The sequence below is a fragment of the Engystomops pustulosus genome, chromosome 1, assembly GCF_040894005.1.
Source record: "Engystomops pustulosus chromosome 1, aEngPut4.maternal, whole genome shotgun sequence".
NCBI lineage: Eukaryota > Metazoa > Chordata > Amphibia > Anura > Leptodactylidae > Engystomops > Engystomops pustulosus.
The window spans coordinates 270,961,912-270,980,330 of NC_092411.1; the positions used below are offsets into that span (position 1 = coordinate 270,961,912).

The 18,419-nt window shown below is 44.5% G+C and overlaps 1 protein-coding gene across 8 annotated transcripts in view; it reads right to left on the reverse strand.

Annotated features, from left to right (window-relative positions):
- The window catches only part of GRK4 (G protein-coupled receptor kinase 4), a 198,195-nt gene that overhangs the window by 17,698 nt on the left and 162,078 nt on the right, over positions 1 to 18,419 (reverse strand). For all 8 annotated transcript variants that reach the window (XM_072126163.1, XM_072126161.1, XM_072126164.1 and 5 more), the window contains 2 exons: positions 7,622 to 7,722; positions 3,352 to 3,444 (listed from right to left, as the gene is read on the reverse strand). In XM_072126163.1, coding sequence (XP_071982264.1) covers positions 3,352 to 3,444; positions 7,622 to 7,722 — 194 coding nt within the window. The remainder of the gene's footprint in view (positions 1 to 3,351; positions 3,445 to 7,621; positions 7,723 to 18,419) is intronic.

Sequence of the window (18,419 nt, forward strand, 5' to 3'; positions counted from 1 at the left end):
ATGATTCCACTTCCCAAAGATGTTCTGCAGCAGTGGCTGCGTACGAGCTGCCAAAGCAGCTACCACACACTGCAGCTGCTGCAGAACTTCTTAGCAGGGATTAAACTAACTGCAATTCATTCTGAGAACTATGTAACCATCAGAGATCATTTACATACATTTACATGTAAAAAAAAATAAATCTGCTCAGGTGTAGCATCGTCCGTTCCAACCTGGGAATATTTAAATGGGGTTAAAGGTTAAAGACGACCACGCTGCGAGGACTGGATTATTATACATTTTCTTATGCTGATTGATGATTTACATTAGGGTATAGTATTAACCACTTATGACAAACTGAAAAAGTTGCAGTGGGAGGAATCACCAACAGGGGGCAGTGTGGTGTATGACTAGTACGTTGCTATTACTGGACTTCACTAAAGATCCCTGGTGTAATGTCCTTCAGTGGTGGCCACACAGATTTGAGACAACCCAACATTTTCCTACACATGAGAGGTCCGATTAAAGAAGGAGTGGACATATTGGACTTTAACATGTCCTTTTGGTTCATGGGAAAGTTAAGGATACGATTGGAAGAGGATCCTTCTGTATAGCTGGCGGCTGAAGCCACCATAAAGGAATGTAAATAAATAACGCTCAAGGTCGAAAAATTCAAAAAGAAAAAAAACTATTTCTTCTGCAAAAAATACATCACTATTCACAGCACCTTCTGCAGATGCTCGTTTTGGCTGCCACTGGGTGCTGAAACAAATACAGTGGATGGAGTTGGAAGAAGGTGGCTCTAATCACTGTATTATAGTGGTGCTTGGGTACTGCAGCTCAAGATTTAGTTCCCCAGGATGGCCACAACAGAAGTGACGGAGCCTTCTGGAGGCAGCCGTCCTGTGGCGCCGATAATTTACTCGGGTAAAAGCTGGTGATGGGGTTTGGGGCATCAGGGCAGCCTTCTCCTCGATCCCTCCTCCTCACTTATCCTCTTCGGGACTCACGACACACTGCTGGCAGGGAGCAGTGTTAATGTTATAGAAAAATTTTAAAATGACCTGATTATTAATCCACTGATTATTAATTGTTTGAGACCCTCTAGGGTACTTTAACCTTGAAGGGTCTGATTGCTCATACTATATATTGCACTACTACAGTATTGCAGTATATATTCATTTTACTGCTGATCTTTAATAGCCTGCCACTGGCCTATTAGAGATCACTATCCATGGCGGGCCTACAAGTCTATGAGACTGTAGACTGCCACAGCAACCGATCTTCAGCCCCCCCATGACATCACAGGGGCGGGGATCAGCCGTCCAGGATGGAAGCTCCCACCAGAGTCCCACCGCAGCACTTAAGTTAACTACTGTGATCAGTGCCAGCACCGACCTTGGCAGTTACAGGCAGGTGTCAGCTGTGTTATACAGCCAACACCCGCTGTGTATGGAGAGAGCCCAGTACATGAGCTATCTCCATACACCCCCGCAGCACCAGGACGTAATAGTACATCCTTGTGCGCAACAGGGTTAATCTAATATCACTGACAGATGAAAGAGCAGGAGTTGGACTGAAATGAGAGAGGAGAGGTAGTGAGGGGCAGCATTATGCAGAGCTATGAGGATGAGGGTGATTAAGTTAAACTCTATTCGGAAGGAGACGAGCAACCAGTGCAGTGACTGGCACAGACTGAAGGCATCCATTTAGCGTATGGTCTTAAAGACAAGATTGGCTGCTGCACTGAGAATGGATTGGTCAAGAAAGGATAGATTTTAGAAACATATTTAAGGTGCATGCGGCAGGAGTGAGCAAGTGAGTGTATGCGTCTATAACTGCCTGTATCCCTGTAGATCACAGAACCTCAAGCCTGATCCCACCTGAAAGATGTGATTCTTATCTTAAACATGACACTATTTTTCTAGGGGCGTTTGAAGTGACCTGTAACCTCTAAATTGAACTCGCAAGTGAAATATGACTCTTCTCTGCTCATTTTCACAACTTTGAAGAAGATTCTTTATAGGTACATGGGCGAGATTTTAAAGAAAAGAGGGAATTCTAGAAAGGACACTTTATAGCCTTCTTGAGGAGGATAGACGTTTAGTTGGGTAAAGCTGGTGACAGATTCCCTTGGAAAATAGTAAAAGTATAAAAAAAATATATATAAATAAGACACAGCACTAAAAATAAATTATAAGGTGTGAATAGGGAAGGAGAACGGGTAGATATGACATCCCTGTATGAGGTGCACCTCCTAGTGGTCTGTCTGAATAGCAGCTCATGCACCACCGCCGGTGCTCCAGCCGAAAATAGCATCTAAGAAGCTGAGGCGTAGGTTTCATTGCCGCTTCCAGCGAAACGCTATAAAACAATATCTAATCAATAACGTAACTACTTTGTTCCAGGGTCCAGTGCCCTTTATATGAGCCCATAACCCAACGCTCGCAGCCGCTCAGCAGACACGTCACCTTCTCACACCGTAAAAGCCCACAGAGCGGAGAATCCGAGTGGAACAATTACGAGTTATGGCCGAGCTCTTATCTAAACGCGCTGCTTGCATTTATTTTATGGCGTTTTAGGAGCGCAAGAAGACGGTGTAGAAGGCAGCGATGTGAGGCCTGAGAGTAACCGGACGGCCACCGCCGATATAATTACTCTATAGGGAAGTATTCCTGATAATTACAACTTTCCTTTATTATAGGAAGATGTCATAGGATCATGGAAATGTTACTTCCCCTCAAATAGGAAGTGTCAACCTCTAAAACCTGCTCTGATGAATTGTGAGCAAAAACATTAACCCTCAGCCCTAGAAAAAAGGAAATGATTGTACATCGGCTCCTATAGAATAAAGTAGGAAATATGGATGGAACCTAAACTTTATATAATCTGCTCAACTCCTCCCGCTCTTGGACACCATGTATAATCTGCTCAGCTAGTCCTGCTCTATAACATGCTGCCTGCAGATAGGACACTATGTACAATCTGCTCAGCCCCTCCTGCTCTATAACATGCTGCCTGCAGAGAGGACACTATGTACAATCTGCTCAGCTTCTCCTGCTCTATAATATGCTGCCTGCAGATAGGACACTATGTACAATCTGCTCAGCTTCTCCTGCTCTATAATATGCTGCCTGCAGATAGGGTACTATGTACAATCTGCTCAGCTCCTCCTGCTCTGTAACATGCTGCCTGCAGAGAGGACACTATGTACAATGCACTTAGCTCCTCTTGCTGTATAACTTGCTGCCTGTTAAAAATCTGCATTTCTACACAAGGAGGGTGACAGAGGTTCATAAAGCTGTTGAGCATTCAGTTAAGCCTTGGAGAGGAGACAAAGACTATGACAAGCTGATGTTGCAGGACACTTACCTCTCAAGCCATTTCCACTGTAAGAAGCGGGAGAAATACATGCTTTCCTGAAAATCCTCGAATGGCGCACCTCGCAGGTAATCGTGAACCACTCTGCAACGAACATAGAAGAGGTTGTAATAGAAATAGCTAAACAGAAAATACCATATACATGCATTAATATCAGAGGTGTAGAGTCTTGGACACCTTGCATCACAGCGCATGATCATAACATGTGGCGCAGGAGTGCACTGTACTAACACAGGAAGGGGGAGGTCTAAGTAGTATCGAGTCAACCCTCCCATCTTCGATCCAGAAATGTGATCAACACAGGTAACGTACAAGGGTTTGGGACCTTAAACCCCAGCCGAATGAAGAGAAGAAGGTTTCAGGGCCCAAAACTCACTGACAGCTCAAAGTTTGGGGTTGTCTAGAAAATGTTGTCTTTTCCATGAAAATTCTTTTATTTTTCAAATGAGTTGCAAAATGAATTGTTTCCTTTCATTAGCCAGGCTTTTTCTTTGCCATTGTGCCCTGGAGGCCTCATCCTGGAATCGCCTCTTCATTGTAGCGGTTGCACTGGCGTTTGGCGAGTATTTGAAGCTGCCAGTTGAGGACCTGTGGAGGTGTTGGTTTCTCAAACTAGAGACTCTAATGTACTCATCTTGTTGCTGAGTTGTGCAGCGGGGCCTCCCATTTCTCTTTCTACTCTTGTTAGAGCCTGTTTGTGCTCTCCTCTGAAGGGAGTAATACACACCATTGTAGGAAATCTTCAGTTTCTTGACAATTTGTTGCATGGAATGGTCTTCATTTCTAAGAACAAGAATAGACTGTCTTGTTTCACAGGTAAGTTCTTTCTTTCTGGCCATTGTGAGAGTTTCATAGAACAAACAAATGTGATGCTCCAGATTCTCAACCTGCTCAAAGGATGGTCAGTTGTATAACTTCTCTAATTAGGCAAACTGTTTTCAGCTCTTTACGGAGGTAAAGAGTTAGGGTTACCTGATGAGGTTGGCTGCCTGCTTGACTGCTGTTCGCCGAAACCCCCCCCCCCTGACTGGTAGCTTTCCGTGGACATAATTTTTAGCCCTTTATTAAATACATATGTAGCAAACGTACAACAGTCTGTATAAGGTACATTCAGAGGTTTACAAGCGATTCGCATGGTGATTGGTAACAACTTAAAGGGAACCTAACAAATAGTGTCCAGATCAATGTCAATGTGGGGACGATATAGAATATTAGAGGACCAAGAGACTCACGATGAGGGAAGAGCTTTGAGTTTTAAAGTTAAGAATTTTTTTTTTCTTTTCTTAGAAAAGTGATAATTATAACATATCTTTATAGCACCCGCAACGCAATACATCCATAGGCATGTGACAAATACAAACACACAGTGACCTCAGCAGCCGCAGCAGTGTGTGTCAGCGGCAGGCTTTATATCTGATCCTATACACTATAATCTGGATCAATATCGTCATTCATAGGAAAAAGGTCTCAAGTGGAAAACAGTGAACGTAACAGCGAGCAGCGAAAGGACACACATTCCATTCACACAGGAGAACACGTGCAACCGGGGCTGCTCCAGATTCCTGATAAAAAGGTCACTGGCGGAGGAGGCCATTCATGTATACACTGCTTCAGAGCCTGCATATATACATACATATATATTCAAAGAAATAATAATTATATGCAGAGTCTATATTTTTGGGATACATATAAATTATTCATTACGTTTTACAACTTATGCAAATTAAAAATGGAAAATATTCTGCTGACTTTGTAAAATTGTACCCTAACAGGTTAGAGGTCTTGTCAAAAGGGGTTTTCAGGGTAAGGATTCCACAATACCGTAAAATTGTAGATTGCCCAATGTCCTCATGATTTTTTTCCTTCAAATTTGTACACTGTATATTTGCGGGAATTTTTTTTCCTAGTAGGATTTCTAGAACGTGAATTTGTACAGGAGTTTCAAACAATGGACGTCACTTGTCCTGATAGTAATGTGTGCTTAAACTCCAATGATAACCCTTCACTTGCATTGATGATTAGTAATACATTATATCAGCTCATTGCTGCCCCCTACTTATTATTTATCCCCTTAGGAGTAGGGTAAGTGTGACAGCCACTGCCCTGGGGCTCTGTAAATGGGATGTATGATGTGAAAATGGGAACCAACAGCTTATATGTGACGTGGGAATCCATCTCTGGAATGTAGAACATTAGTAGTAGAAAGTTCCATCACATCATGGAAAGAGGGGAGTGGTTTGAACAGAATTATGGAAATAAACAAAAACATATGCATCGGAAAAACTACACAAAAACAACCCACACGGCTTCCCATAGAAGAGCGGAGAGTGTAACAAAGAACAAAAATCAATGATTAAGATGTACAAAAATGGATCCCAATAAAAAGCTACAGCAATAATAATTTACAAATGTTTGGGACTTAAAACATGGCTGATTATCATAAAGTGTGGCGGCGGGCGGCCCTCTATGCCCAAACTAGAGGCGGCGGGCGGCACTCTATGCCCAAACTAGAGGCGGCGGGCGGCACTCTATGCCCAAACTAGAGGCGGCGGGCGGCACTCTATGCCCAAACTAGAGGCGGCGGGCGGCACTCTATGCCCAAACTAGAGGCGGCGGGCGGCACTCTATGCCCAAACTAGAGGCGGCGGGCGGCACTCTATGCCCAAACTAGAGGCGGCGGGCGGCACTCTATGCCCAAACTAGAGGCGGGGGGCGGCACTCTATGCCCAAACTAGAGGCGGCGGGCGGCACTCTATGCCCAAACTAGAGGCGGCGGGCGGCACTCTATGCCCAAACTAGAGGCGGCCCTCTATGCCCAAACTAGAGGCGGCGGGCGGCACTCTATGCCCAAACTAGAGGCGGCACTCTATGCCCAAATTAGAGGCGGCGGGCGGCACTCTATGCCCAAACTAGAGGCGGCAGACGGCACTCTGCTGAAATAAGAGGTGGGAGAATGCACTCATTTAGGCTGTTCTCGCAAGGTATGCAGTCCAATATTAGCAATTTGTTTCCAGTAGACTCATCACAGATTGTAGGCTTGAAGAACACATTCATTTTGAGTCACAGAAGTAGAAATCATCATCGTGTACATGGATGGATCAGCACGGCACAGGTCTTAGGTCATTTCCAGATGTGTCAGCATAGCCAAATATTTTCACATCTGCTGTTTCGGAAAAACAGACCTCAGTAGCACATGTTGGGTGGGAGAGGTACATTTCTAATCTACATATTTCATTGCTCGACATGTAGTGACGTCATCACAGAGGATTTATTCCTCCTATAGAAATAAATCTGCAGAAACGACTCATCAGAATTTCTAAGAAACTGACTTTTACGTGTTTGACGTTACTGCGCTGCAGGTTAAACTGGATCTAATAACCCGGTGATGTCCATTCTCATGTATCCCGGTACTTTCCGGGGTCCGAGGGGCAGGTTGCTCCTTCATATTTTACTTGCGCTGAAGAGTTTGATAGCCCGATATTGGTGTCGTTCTGTTTAACCTTCAATCCTTGACCTATATTTATGCCTTCGAGATCTTCAGTTCACAATGTGGACAGGTTTATGCACAATTTGGGACCCCTATAATGCTCATTTACTTCCTTGTACTTCTGTTATTACATCGTGATACCATACTTAGAATTCTTTTTTGCTACCTTGAACTGTACGCGACAATTGTCCTTTTTTTTGAAGAAAATTTTTTTTATTTTCATGTAATAAAACATACAAACAGATGGATGAGCCTTTTTCAAATGTCTTGACTTCGCAGAGCCAACATACATCTATCAATTTTTGACTTCACAGTCAACATATCAAAAATCGCATTACTAGGTGCTTTGGCTCACCCCTTATCCCCTAATATCAGATAGGGAACAATAACATAATATACAATAACAATAACAGTCCCCCCCCTCCCTGCCTTAGTGCCTGTGTGTATACTCCCACCACCCCTCCAGCCTCCCCCCCCTCCCCTCCCACTATTCTAGATTTTTAATCCCCCCAATCTACCCCTTAGGTCTTCTTGACAGTACCATTGGGTATATTGGAAGGGAGACATAAGTTCCACAATTTCCTGTCTACAATTGTCCTTTTTTTAACTTGTACAACTTTTATATTACTGAATAATTTTGTGTGTGCATTTTCAAACTTTTTTACATATTTAAAAACAAAATTACATTTTCTTTTTATCAAACAAGTTGATAAAGTAAACAAAAACAATTTAGAAGATATTAGAGAGACATATTTCTGTCTGTGCTCCACTCACCTAGTGCAGTCTTTAAAAAGTTCCTTACAGGGAGTCTGTTCCAGCCTCTCCTTACATTCATGAACGGTGTCCTGAGGTATTTCCGGCAAATGGGCGGCAGACTGGAATGAAAAAAAAAATAATTATAAATTCCTTTAATAACAATAACAATATAATAATAACTCCTTTATTTATATAGGGCACACAGATTACGCAGCGCTGCACAGAGTTTGCCAAATCAGTCCCTGTCCCCAATGGGGCTCACAATCTAATCATCCTACCAGTATGTTTTGGAGTTGACCTGGATGGGACTTGAACCCAGGTATCCCATTTATGTAAAATCTCAGTTCATTAAGAAATTTTGTATACAAGCAGAACAGGGAAACTACAGATCCAAAAATATCCTGGTCAGGAGGAGCCTTAAAATGGTTGACCACTATCACTAAACTTGACCAGGGTAAGTTACAGACCCTTACGAGGGCAACTATATAGTACATATCCAGGTGAAGTTTGCAGACTGCAGGACTTCCTATGACGGGTCGTGTCCTTTTGGCTTCTCATGGATAGAGGGGGCAGTGTAGTCATTACTGTTTGTTACCCTCTCTGACACCCCCATATCAGGGGTTAGAGGGGCATGCCAAGGACATCCACCCCCCTCCAACCACTGCTATGAGAGTGGTTCTAACATGCACCCTCTCCATTCACTTTACACAAAATTTAAAAGTACTATATGGGTTCCCCTATAAAGGGTCTCGTTCTTAACCTGGTAAAGTTTTGGTTTGTTATTAATCAGAACTTTTTTATTAATGCAAAGAGAAATCAAAGCTTTAAATTTTTTCGAATTTTGAATTTTGAAACTAAGACAGGTTCCCATAGAGCCCTTTAGTCCTAAGGGCACCCATTTATCAATTAACACTGGCGATGCATAGAAAAGCAAAAAATCTCATTTTATTCTGTACCTGGTAACCAGGGAGAACCCAGCGAGTCCACGTGGGAGGATCACCGCGGCTCGAGTCCTCGCCCTCCTCTGTGCACATAAGCCAGCGCACGCCTCCAGCTCCCTGGCTTCCTGCTCGCTGATAAGCATTGACACAGCTGAGAGCAGCCAGTGTGCGTGCGTGAGAACTCGGCTGTGCGATGTGAGAAAAATCATACAGGAGGCGTGCGCTGGCTGATGTGCACAGAGGAGGGCGAGGACTCGAGCCGCGATGATCCTCCCACGTGGACTCGCTGGGTTCTCCCTGGTTACCAGGTAAGGAATAAAATGTGATTTTTTGCTTTTCCACGCATCACCAGTGTTAGTTGATAAATGGGTGCCCTTAGGACTAAAGGGCTCTATGGGAACCTGTCTTAGTTTCATTTTTTTGAAACAGCGGTGACAGGTTCCCTTTAAAGTACCAGAGCTAAAACCATAACTCTACAACACTTAAGCTATTGGATTCCTTTCTGCAATGCCGTGATCCTAGTGTCCCCCAATAATCTGCACTTCCTATCTAGTCGGCAAATAATGCCAATTTCTGCTTAGTAGCTAACAAGCCTGGTGTTGCCAACCATTGTCCCCAATACGTGGTAAAGTTTTGTAATAGTGGGAGGGGAGGCCCACAACCCCCATATAATTGAAACCTAGCTGAAAACTTGGGATCACTAAATCCAACACGAAAAGGGAACGAGAAAAGGCAACGAGGATAGGAGAGAGAAGACAGTAAAAGGAAGAGAAGAAAGACGGACAAGGAAAGGCAGCCCAACATAGCAGGACCAAGTCCCAAAGGGAACTCAATCCATAAAAAAATAATTCCTGAAATTATGGAGTGCCCTGAAAAAGAAACCATTGCTTCCACCCACTGAGGTAACAATCACACGCATCAATGGTCTCCATAGACAAAGAGGGATGAGTGGAGGAACCCAATGGCCTTGCAATAAGTCCTTCTTCTGGGCAGTTACTGGGCATATCCCATTTAGCCCTGTATTTAGGGTATACAATGGTATAAGCACTACAATTATCAATGAGGCTCCATTTACCTGATGGACACAAAGAAAAAATACAACATAGAGGCCCCTACCGGTGTCACATGTGGGCACCATGATCTTGGTGCACAAGTCCCAATGCAAGCCTCCCATTATGTCATCCCGCTGTTACGGTCATATTTGATTATTAATAAGGCTTATGAACCTGTCAGAAACACGCAAATAAGGATGAAGCTGGCAAAGTCTTCGCCCGTGTTGGGGCACATTTACTTAGCTGACCCTGTCGCTATCCCCGATCTGGACTGTCCGACGACGATGAAGTCCGGCGCGATTCACTTACATTGTGCGCCGATATCCTGCATGTGTCGCTTCCCCGCTGAGGTCCGCCGGAGTTCACCTTCTTCTTCCCGGTGCATGTAAGTGCATGTCTTGCGACACAATTTACGATGTTGAATCCTGCACATTGTCCGAATCTGGCGGATCCTCCAATGGCCCGTTCCCCATGAGAGCCGGCGCCGATGTACAAAAATCTGATCGCGTGCACCAAAAACCCCTGTTAAATGCGGCGCTAATTGGAAATCGTCGGGAAACCCGGCGAAAATGTGCACCGCGGACCCTTAGTAAATGAGCCCCAATGTGTCCGGATGATAAAATTCAAGGAGGAGGAAGCGTTTTAAGAACAAACAAGTTAACACCGCTTCCTAGAAATAGGCGACCTCCGGCATTATTCACGTTTTTGTTGTTTTGTATAGTTTTTTTTTTGTTTCCGTCAGTCTACAACACATGACATAGGTGAAAACAAGACCTCGAGCTTCACATTATGACCCGGAGCCTTCGCAGAAGGTATGTGCCTTTCTCAGCAGCTATTAACAAGCTAAGGAAAATTATAATGGGCTGGGCTCAGCTGGAAATATCCCAAAGTTTCTCGTCTTAGAAAAAAAATTGTATGGGAAGAAATGAAAAATGCCAGTTCAATAAGGAAGGAAGGGAGTGGCATAAATAAAAGCCAAAAACAAAGGTTGGTGAGGACACGAGGCTAAGAAAAGAATGAAGTGACGGCGCACGAGTGGAGGCTGACGACATTACCAGGAGCTGCGGAGTGAAGCCCTCGGGGTCGTATCGTGGGATTCCCCTCAGGTTATGGCCTGCGATACCATCCACACCCACGTCACTTTCTATGAAGGATGTAATGTAGAGGAGTTACAGCGGCACAAGTCTGGAATTGCTGAACTGCTGGTTTTCCATAAGAATTCCCTGTTTATATGACCACAGAGCTAGAAATAATATCTGGATTTTACACACAAAAATATACACACTGTCACTGAGGAGATAAAGTTTCCCTCCCAGAACCGAGATGTCTGATGTGAGGCCCCCCCACTATTCATGGAGGAGGCCAAACACACACTGCAGTGACAAAGAATAGGGGGGAAAGAGCACCCCTTCTTCTAGGACCAGAAGACATTACAGTGGTTCCAGAAAAGTATTGCAATGAGGTCTTGTAGTAACCCAAAAGTGACAGGGTGACATACATAAAAATTCCCCATAAAAGGAGTCACCCCGGCGAAAATTGACATTGTTCGTGTCATGAAAAGTTGTACAATGGGGGTCATTTACTAAGGGCCCGATTCGCGTTTTCCTGACGTGCTACCCGAATATTTCCGATTTGCGCCGATTTTCCCTGTATTGCCCTGGGATTTTGGCGCACGCAATCGGATTGTGGCGCATCGGCGCCGGCATGTACGCGACGGAAATTTGGGGGGTGTGGCCGAATGAAAACCCGAGGGATTCGGAAAAACCGCCGCATTTAAAAAAAAAAAAAAACGTGTCACGGGACTCGAACTTACCTTCACCAGGAATAGGCCAGTGAATTTCAGGGCATTCCGGCGGGCCTCGGGGAACTTCAGCGTAGCAGCGACATCTGCTGGACGTCGGAGGAACTACCTTAGTGAATCGCCGGAAGACCCAAATCCAACACAGAGAACGCGCCGCTGGATCGCGAATGGGCCGGGTAAGTAAATCTGCCCCACATCTCACTTTTTTCTAGATCTCTGCTTGCTCTGATTCTATACAAAGTTTAATTGTTCCCTTCTGTGGATAAAAACCTGTCCATGGTCATGTGATGTCACACAAGTGTACGGCTTGTTATATATCCCTGGTTATGTGATGTCACACAGGTGCACGGCTCGTTATATCCCTGGTCATGTGATGTCACACAGGTGCCCGGCTCGTTATATCCCTGGTCATGTGATGTCACACAGGTGCACGGCTCGTTATATTCCTGGTCATGTGATGTCACACAGGTGCATGGCTCATTATATCCCTGGTCATGTGATGACACACAGGTGCATGGCTCGTCACAGTAATCAGAGCTGTGTATTATAATGATCTGTGCACCTGTGTACCATCACATGACCAGGAACAAGCGTTCATCGACAGGAAGAAAACAAAGAATGAAACTTCCCATGTCGATTTTACTTGTGGGTTGATTTTGGAGCTGGTAGACCCCTTTTTTAAGGGGTTGTCAAAGTTTTATGAAATTTGGCTTAAAATAAACTTTTCTGACCCCTCCATACCAGCATAGATGCCCACTAACAACATCCAACCTTTCCGTTTGGTTGTTATTAGCTGACAAATAATGATGTCTCACAGGTGCACGGCTCCTTATATCCCTGGTCAGGTGATGTCACACAGGTGCACGGCTCCTTATATCCCTGGTCAGGTGATGTCAAACAGGTGCACGGCTCTTTATATCCCTGGTCATCTGATATCACACAGGTGCACGGCTTTTTATATCCCTGGTCGGGTGATAAAACACAGGGGTTGGAACGGCACAGTGCAGAAAATCGTAGGGTGCAGGTCTTCATAGGGGTCCGACAACCCCTCCAGCGGTAGAACCAAATACACAGATGAAGCAGCACTCCGAAAAAGTTAGGTGAAAAAAGTGATGTTTATTCCACCAGTGGTGCGAGAGAATGTCTTTATGGAAAAGACGAAACGTCGCACCACTGGTGGAATAAACATCACTTTTTTCACCTAACTTTTTCGGAGTGCTGCTTCATCTGTGTATTTGGTTCTACCCCTGGTCAGGTGATGTCACACAGGTGCACGGCTCCTTATATCCCTGGTCAGGTGATGTCAAACAGGTGCACGGCTCTTTATATCCCTGGTCATGTGATGGCACACAGGTGCACGGCTCCTTATATCCCTGGTCATGTGATGTCACACAGGTGCACGGCTCCTTATATCCCTGGTCATGTGATGTCACACAGGTGCACGGCTCGTTAGATCCCTGGTCATGTGATGTCACACAGGTGCACGGCTCCTTATATCCCTGGTCATGTGATGTCACACAGGTGCACGGCTCCTTATATCCCTGGTCATGTGATGTCACACAGGTGCACAGCTCGTTATATCCCTGGTCATGTGATGTCACACAGGGGCACAGCTCCTTATATCCCTGGTCATGTGATGTCACACAGGTGCACGGCTCCTTATATCCCTAGTCATGTGATGTCATACAGTTGTACGGCTTGTTATATCCCTGGTCATGTGATATCACACAGGTGCACGGCTCCTTATCACTGGTCATCAGTTCTTCAGAATCATCTCATGTGGGATGGTTCTTTTCCATTGGTCCGTTAACTTAGGGGCTTTTGAAAACAACATGAAAAAACAAATATAGGGAACTACAAATACAAATACTACAACTACTACTACTAAATACAGTTGTGTGAATAAGGCCTTAGGACGTATTGACATGACCAACGGTTGCCCAAAAAACTTTAGTCCTAATTTTCTTGGTCCATGTGTTGGCCACTTTTACGGGCCCACCTATTACTTGTCTGATGGGAAGTGTTCAAGGTCTACCTGGACCACGTTGACCAACTTTAACATAGCAGTGGGAACTCAACCTACTGGGGTTGAACTGGAGAACATATAGGTGGTCACACAGCGATCAGAACTTTTTAGAAAACTATGGGCAACACAAATTGTTCTCATTCTACAGCATCCATTTGCTGGGAGCAATGAAAGCGAATGCGGCGAGTAAAAAATCCAGGGCCAGGAACCACAAAACTTGTGTGCGGTTACATTCTGCTCCAGCCTCAGGACGTGCAGGGCTTCCCCCAGTGTTTGTACAGTATAGCTTTCCTACTTTTTACCGACTCGCCCGCTTTCCTACTGGAGAGATTGGAACTTTGCAAACATGATGTGGGTTTGTCTGGCAATTTTTTTTCACCATAAATCAGAAGGAATTCTACATATTCACATATTGTGGGCCTGTAGATCTGTCACGAAAGCTTCAAAAGAATGTGTAATAGTAGAAGACATAATACAGTTTTGATCCGTGCAAGTCCATTAGAAACGCATTATCCATTCTTCAATCCATCTGCCCTTCTTCAGGTCCATTTTATTCATCTCCCAGTATGTCTATTGTCAGGGATTTTTCCATTTATACAAATGATGGGTCATCGGAGGAGGTCTAGCACACTGGCGGTTCTGTCTGACATTAGAACCGATGCAGCAGTCTAAGCCAGTTAGAGAAAGCTCAGATGGAGAATCACAGATGATCAACACAAAGTAGAGGTATACAAAAATAAACAACAACAACAAAAAATTCACATGGCTTATACTCAAACAGTATAAAATGACACAGTGTTTAGCGTGATAAAAGCACATGGACGCATCTCTACACGCTCTGATAGACACAAAGACGAGAAGGACAAGGAGCATCAGAGCCTATGTACACAAGGTTTTTTTTTTTTTTTTTTACACAAGGGGCAAAGGAGGGTATTTAATTACTGTGGGGGCAGGCTGCACGGCGCACCTCATTACTGTTGGGGGAGGCTGCACGGCGCACCTCATTACTGTGGGGGGAGGCTGCACGGGGCACCTCATTACTGTGGGCGGCGGGCTGGACAGGGCTCCTCATTACTGGGGGGGCAGGCTGCACGACGCACCTCATTACTGTGGGGGGAGGCTGCACTGGGAACCTCATTACCGTGGGGGAGAGGCTGCACGGGGCACCTCATTACTGTGGGAGGAGGCTGCACGGGGCACCTCATTACTGTGGGGGGAGGCTGCACGGGGCACCTCACTACTGTGGGCGGGGGCTGCACGGGGCTCCTCATTACTGTGGGGGCAGGCTGCATGGGGCACCTCATTACTGTGGGGGCAGGCTGCACGAGGCACCTCATTACCGTGGGATGGGGCTGCACGGGGCACTTCATTACTGTGGGGGCAAGCTGCACGAGGCACTTCATTACTGTGGGGGCAGACTGCGTGGGGCACCTCATCACTGAAGGGGCAAGCTTCACAGGGCACTTCATTACTGTGGGGACAGGCTGCACGGGGCACCTCATCACTGTGGGGGCAGGCTGCATGGGGCACCTCATCAGTGTGGGGGGCAGACTGCACAGGGCACTTCATCAGTGTGGGGGGCAGACTGCACAGGGCACTTCATTACTGTGGGGGCAAGTTTTCACAGTATTTTATGGTAAAATTTAGGCGGCTCGGTTTATACCAGAATATATACGGTACTCATGTCAGAAAAGGAGGCGGCTCGCCTTAAACTTCCAATACTTTGGTAAAATCTCATAATACGGCACCTTGTCAGACTATAGGACTCCAAATGACTTCACGTTTTTTTCCTGAATAGACACACGCAGGCTTTCCCGGTATGAATGACCTTCTTTTTCTCACGCCATCCACCTGTGTTTATCCTAGGAAAGGTCCACTCGGGCTCAGATAAGGCTTGTTTGTGGAGTCCCGGCTCTACATGAATGGTCTGTTCAGCAGAACTCTATTACTCCTCAGCTTGTGAAATAGTGACACCACATCAAAATTCCTGATATACTACAAGCCGCCTGTAAAACGCCTCGGAGGGCGGCCGGCCGCCGTAACCTGAAGTAACGCAGCATTCCTCGTCAGGCGCTGCGACCTCAACGCTCCGAATGGAGAGAGAACGCGCCCATTAAATTACCTTTTACTGTGCGTCTCGGGGCTTGGTGTTGGCATCTGGATATTATATCAGAGTCGTGATTACGGGTTGTTTAGGGTATTATATGTACACGTTATACCTAATCACAGTGATGGTCACATCAGGGCCACATCATCAATTTAACCATCTCTGACTGTCCTGCGCGATAATGGTGAAAAATTTTAGCTCCCTTCCCCATCATTAAAGAATGAAGCATTCAAGTCCTCCATATTTTCATTAAATCATTCTAAGGTTTTATTTACCGTTCTTTATGCAGAGGTAAGTTATATACTAAATACTGTATATAGGTATTGGGTAAGTACATTAGTTTGGCCCTCTAAAACCATTCTAATTTCTTGTGTGGCCCCATTGGAAAATGAACTGCCCGTCCTTGCCTTTAACAATGACTGACCATAAGAGAGACTTTCTAAAGGGTCGCCAATAGGTCTTGATCCCATGGATCAGATCTCACCGACAATCGATGATGAAGAATAAGTAGAGTTATGGACTAAAAAACACATTTTCTTATATTACCTTTTAAAGAATTCAATGTTAATAGGGGATAGTTCATCCCTTGTCCTCATCGTGAGTGGAATGTGTTTATAAAGAACGGATTTTGATTTGGAAGACCGGTGTCTGTCTTGACTTACATGGACTTTTCTATAATTAAGAATTGTGTAATGCTTCATATGCCCTTTGGGGGAGCTGCAGGTAAGCTGATCACTTACTACCAGCTTTTTCCATAGATTACAGTTGATTTCTAGGAGTCTCACCCATGGAAAATTTGGAATGATACGATTATTGCCAAAGGTCCCAGTACGGAAGGATAACATGGGTTGGGAGTCAAAATTAGGTACACAACACAATTCAAAAATTTAAAGTCATTAGATTGAATGGTATATGTACCAGACGTTGAGACAAGATGGAGTGGATTTCCCATTCAAAAAGACAAAAAAATTGTTTGCACTTGGGACATTTTTTAGGGATTTTTAGGAGACTGAAAAACATGTTAGTTTTTAACAAATAGCGCCACTCTTAGCCATTGGCTAAGTCTGGTATTGCACCTCTGTTGAAGAAGTAGCCATATTTGTCTAGTCTTACACCCCTTTAAAGGACAATGCTGTTAAATGGCTTGCACCCAAAGAAAAGATCTGTAATATTGTCCTTCTCGGAGAATATTTATTTGATGAACACAAGTGGAGGACAAAGGACGTCATATCAGCCGGAGAGGAATGTGCTTCAGTTTACAATATGGTATTTTCATACTTATATTTTTGACCCTGAGCGTACGCAATTACGTCTCCGATTACCACCAGAGAAAATATATCCTCCAACCACCACACTTACAAAAAAAAAAAAATTTGTTTGCATTCTAGAAGAAAAAACATACAATCTACACACCTACCACAATCTGCATTTTCTTTGTAATTTGTCTTTTGGGTAATAGTTTGTGAGCTTTGATTCGGAGCCAAACTTTGAAAAACACACTCAAAATTAATTTCCTGTTGCTGTTGTACTTGGCTGGAGACATCTGGTTAGCATTTCGCAGGACTTGGAGGGTGGATTTTTGAATAGAGTCACAACTTTCCACGATGTTGAGGGCAAAGAGTGGTCTAAAAACACTAAAAAAAAAAATCAGCACCACAGCGTGGGTAGATGATCTATCACACACACAAGATATGGGTTGTAGGCCCCTGATGGGAACTCGTAATGTCATAGCATTCAGTCGTCAGATGATGTCATGTGTTGTGAATCCATTGGAAAAATTTCACCACCGATGGACAATTCATCCCAGTCGGTCAACACATTGATGAAATGTCCATCAGTCACGTTGCCTTCCTATAAAGCTCACATGACTGATTTGTGGGGGTTCAAGGAATCCGATCCCAACCAAAATTATAAAGACAATTTCCTTGAGTGGATGGGTTACCCATGGAAAAGCCTTGGAAGTTACTTTAAAGGTGACCACGATTTGTGCCGAAATTTTAATTCCACTCCATTCACGAGCTGCAATACTGGCACAAACCAGGGTCAGGTGTGGTGCCGTTTTTTGGAAGAAAACAGCTTGCGTTTTTCAGCCTCCGGACAACCCCTTTATGAAGACTTTTTAAAGTTAGTGACAAACTTTGAAATGTTATCTTTTTTTTTTTTTTTTTATATAAAATTGTATTTTTATTGTAGTTTTTCCAAACAACGTAACAACAAGTATCAACATAAAATAAGCATTGAAATTTTCCAATATGAACACACAAATACAGGTTTTATCGGGTCCGGCAACAATGTCCACATCAATCCCTTGCTCTGGCGAGGAGTCACCAACCCAGCCATCGCAATGGTTATACAGCAATCATCAGATGCGTTTCCACGCGATATAAGATATGGACAGTAACTGAAACCTATATATATATAGTAGGTGCATGTCCCAAAAGGCGAACAGTTCTGTTGGTCTCACTACCGATGCCTGTGGTTATGCATACAACATTAGGTTTTAACGCCTTCCTAGTAAAGACCCGGATAAAATAATAATTAAAAAAAAACAGAAGTAGAAACACAGGGGTAACATTCATACTCACAATGACGACAAACAACATGTGGGAGGAAACAAAAAGGTTGATGTCCACGTCACTCTTCCTCTCGCCCTAACTCCTCCGCCCGGAAGCGATTCCACTGGTCCCATATTTTATCAAACACTAAGATGCGGTCGTTCAAGGAGGCGGACAGGGATTCCATCGTGCGGATTTCCCTTATCCTAGAGAGAAGGTCTAAGCGGGAGGGGGCTTGCCTTTTCCAGAATTGCGATATCAGACACCTTGCTGCAGTAAGTATATGTAAACACATCCTAGTGGTTGCCTTGGCCAGGGGCTGAGGGGAGAAGTT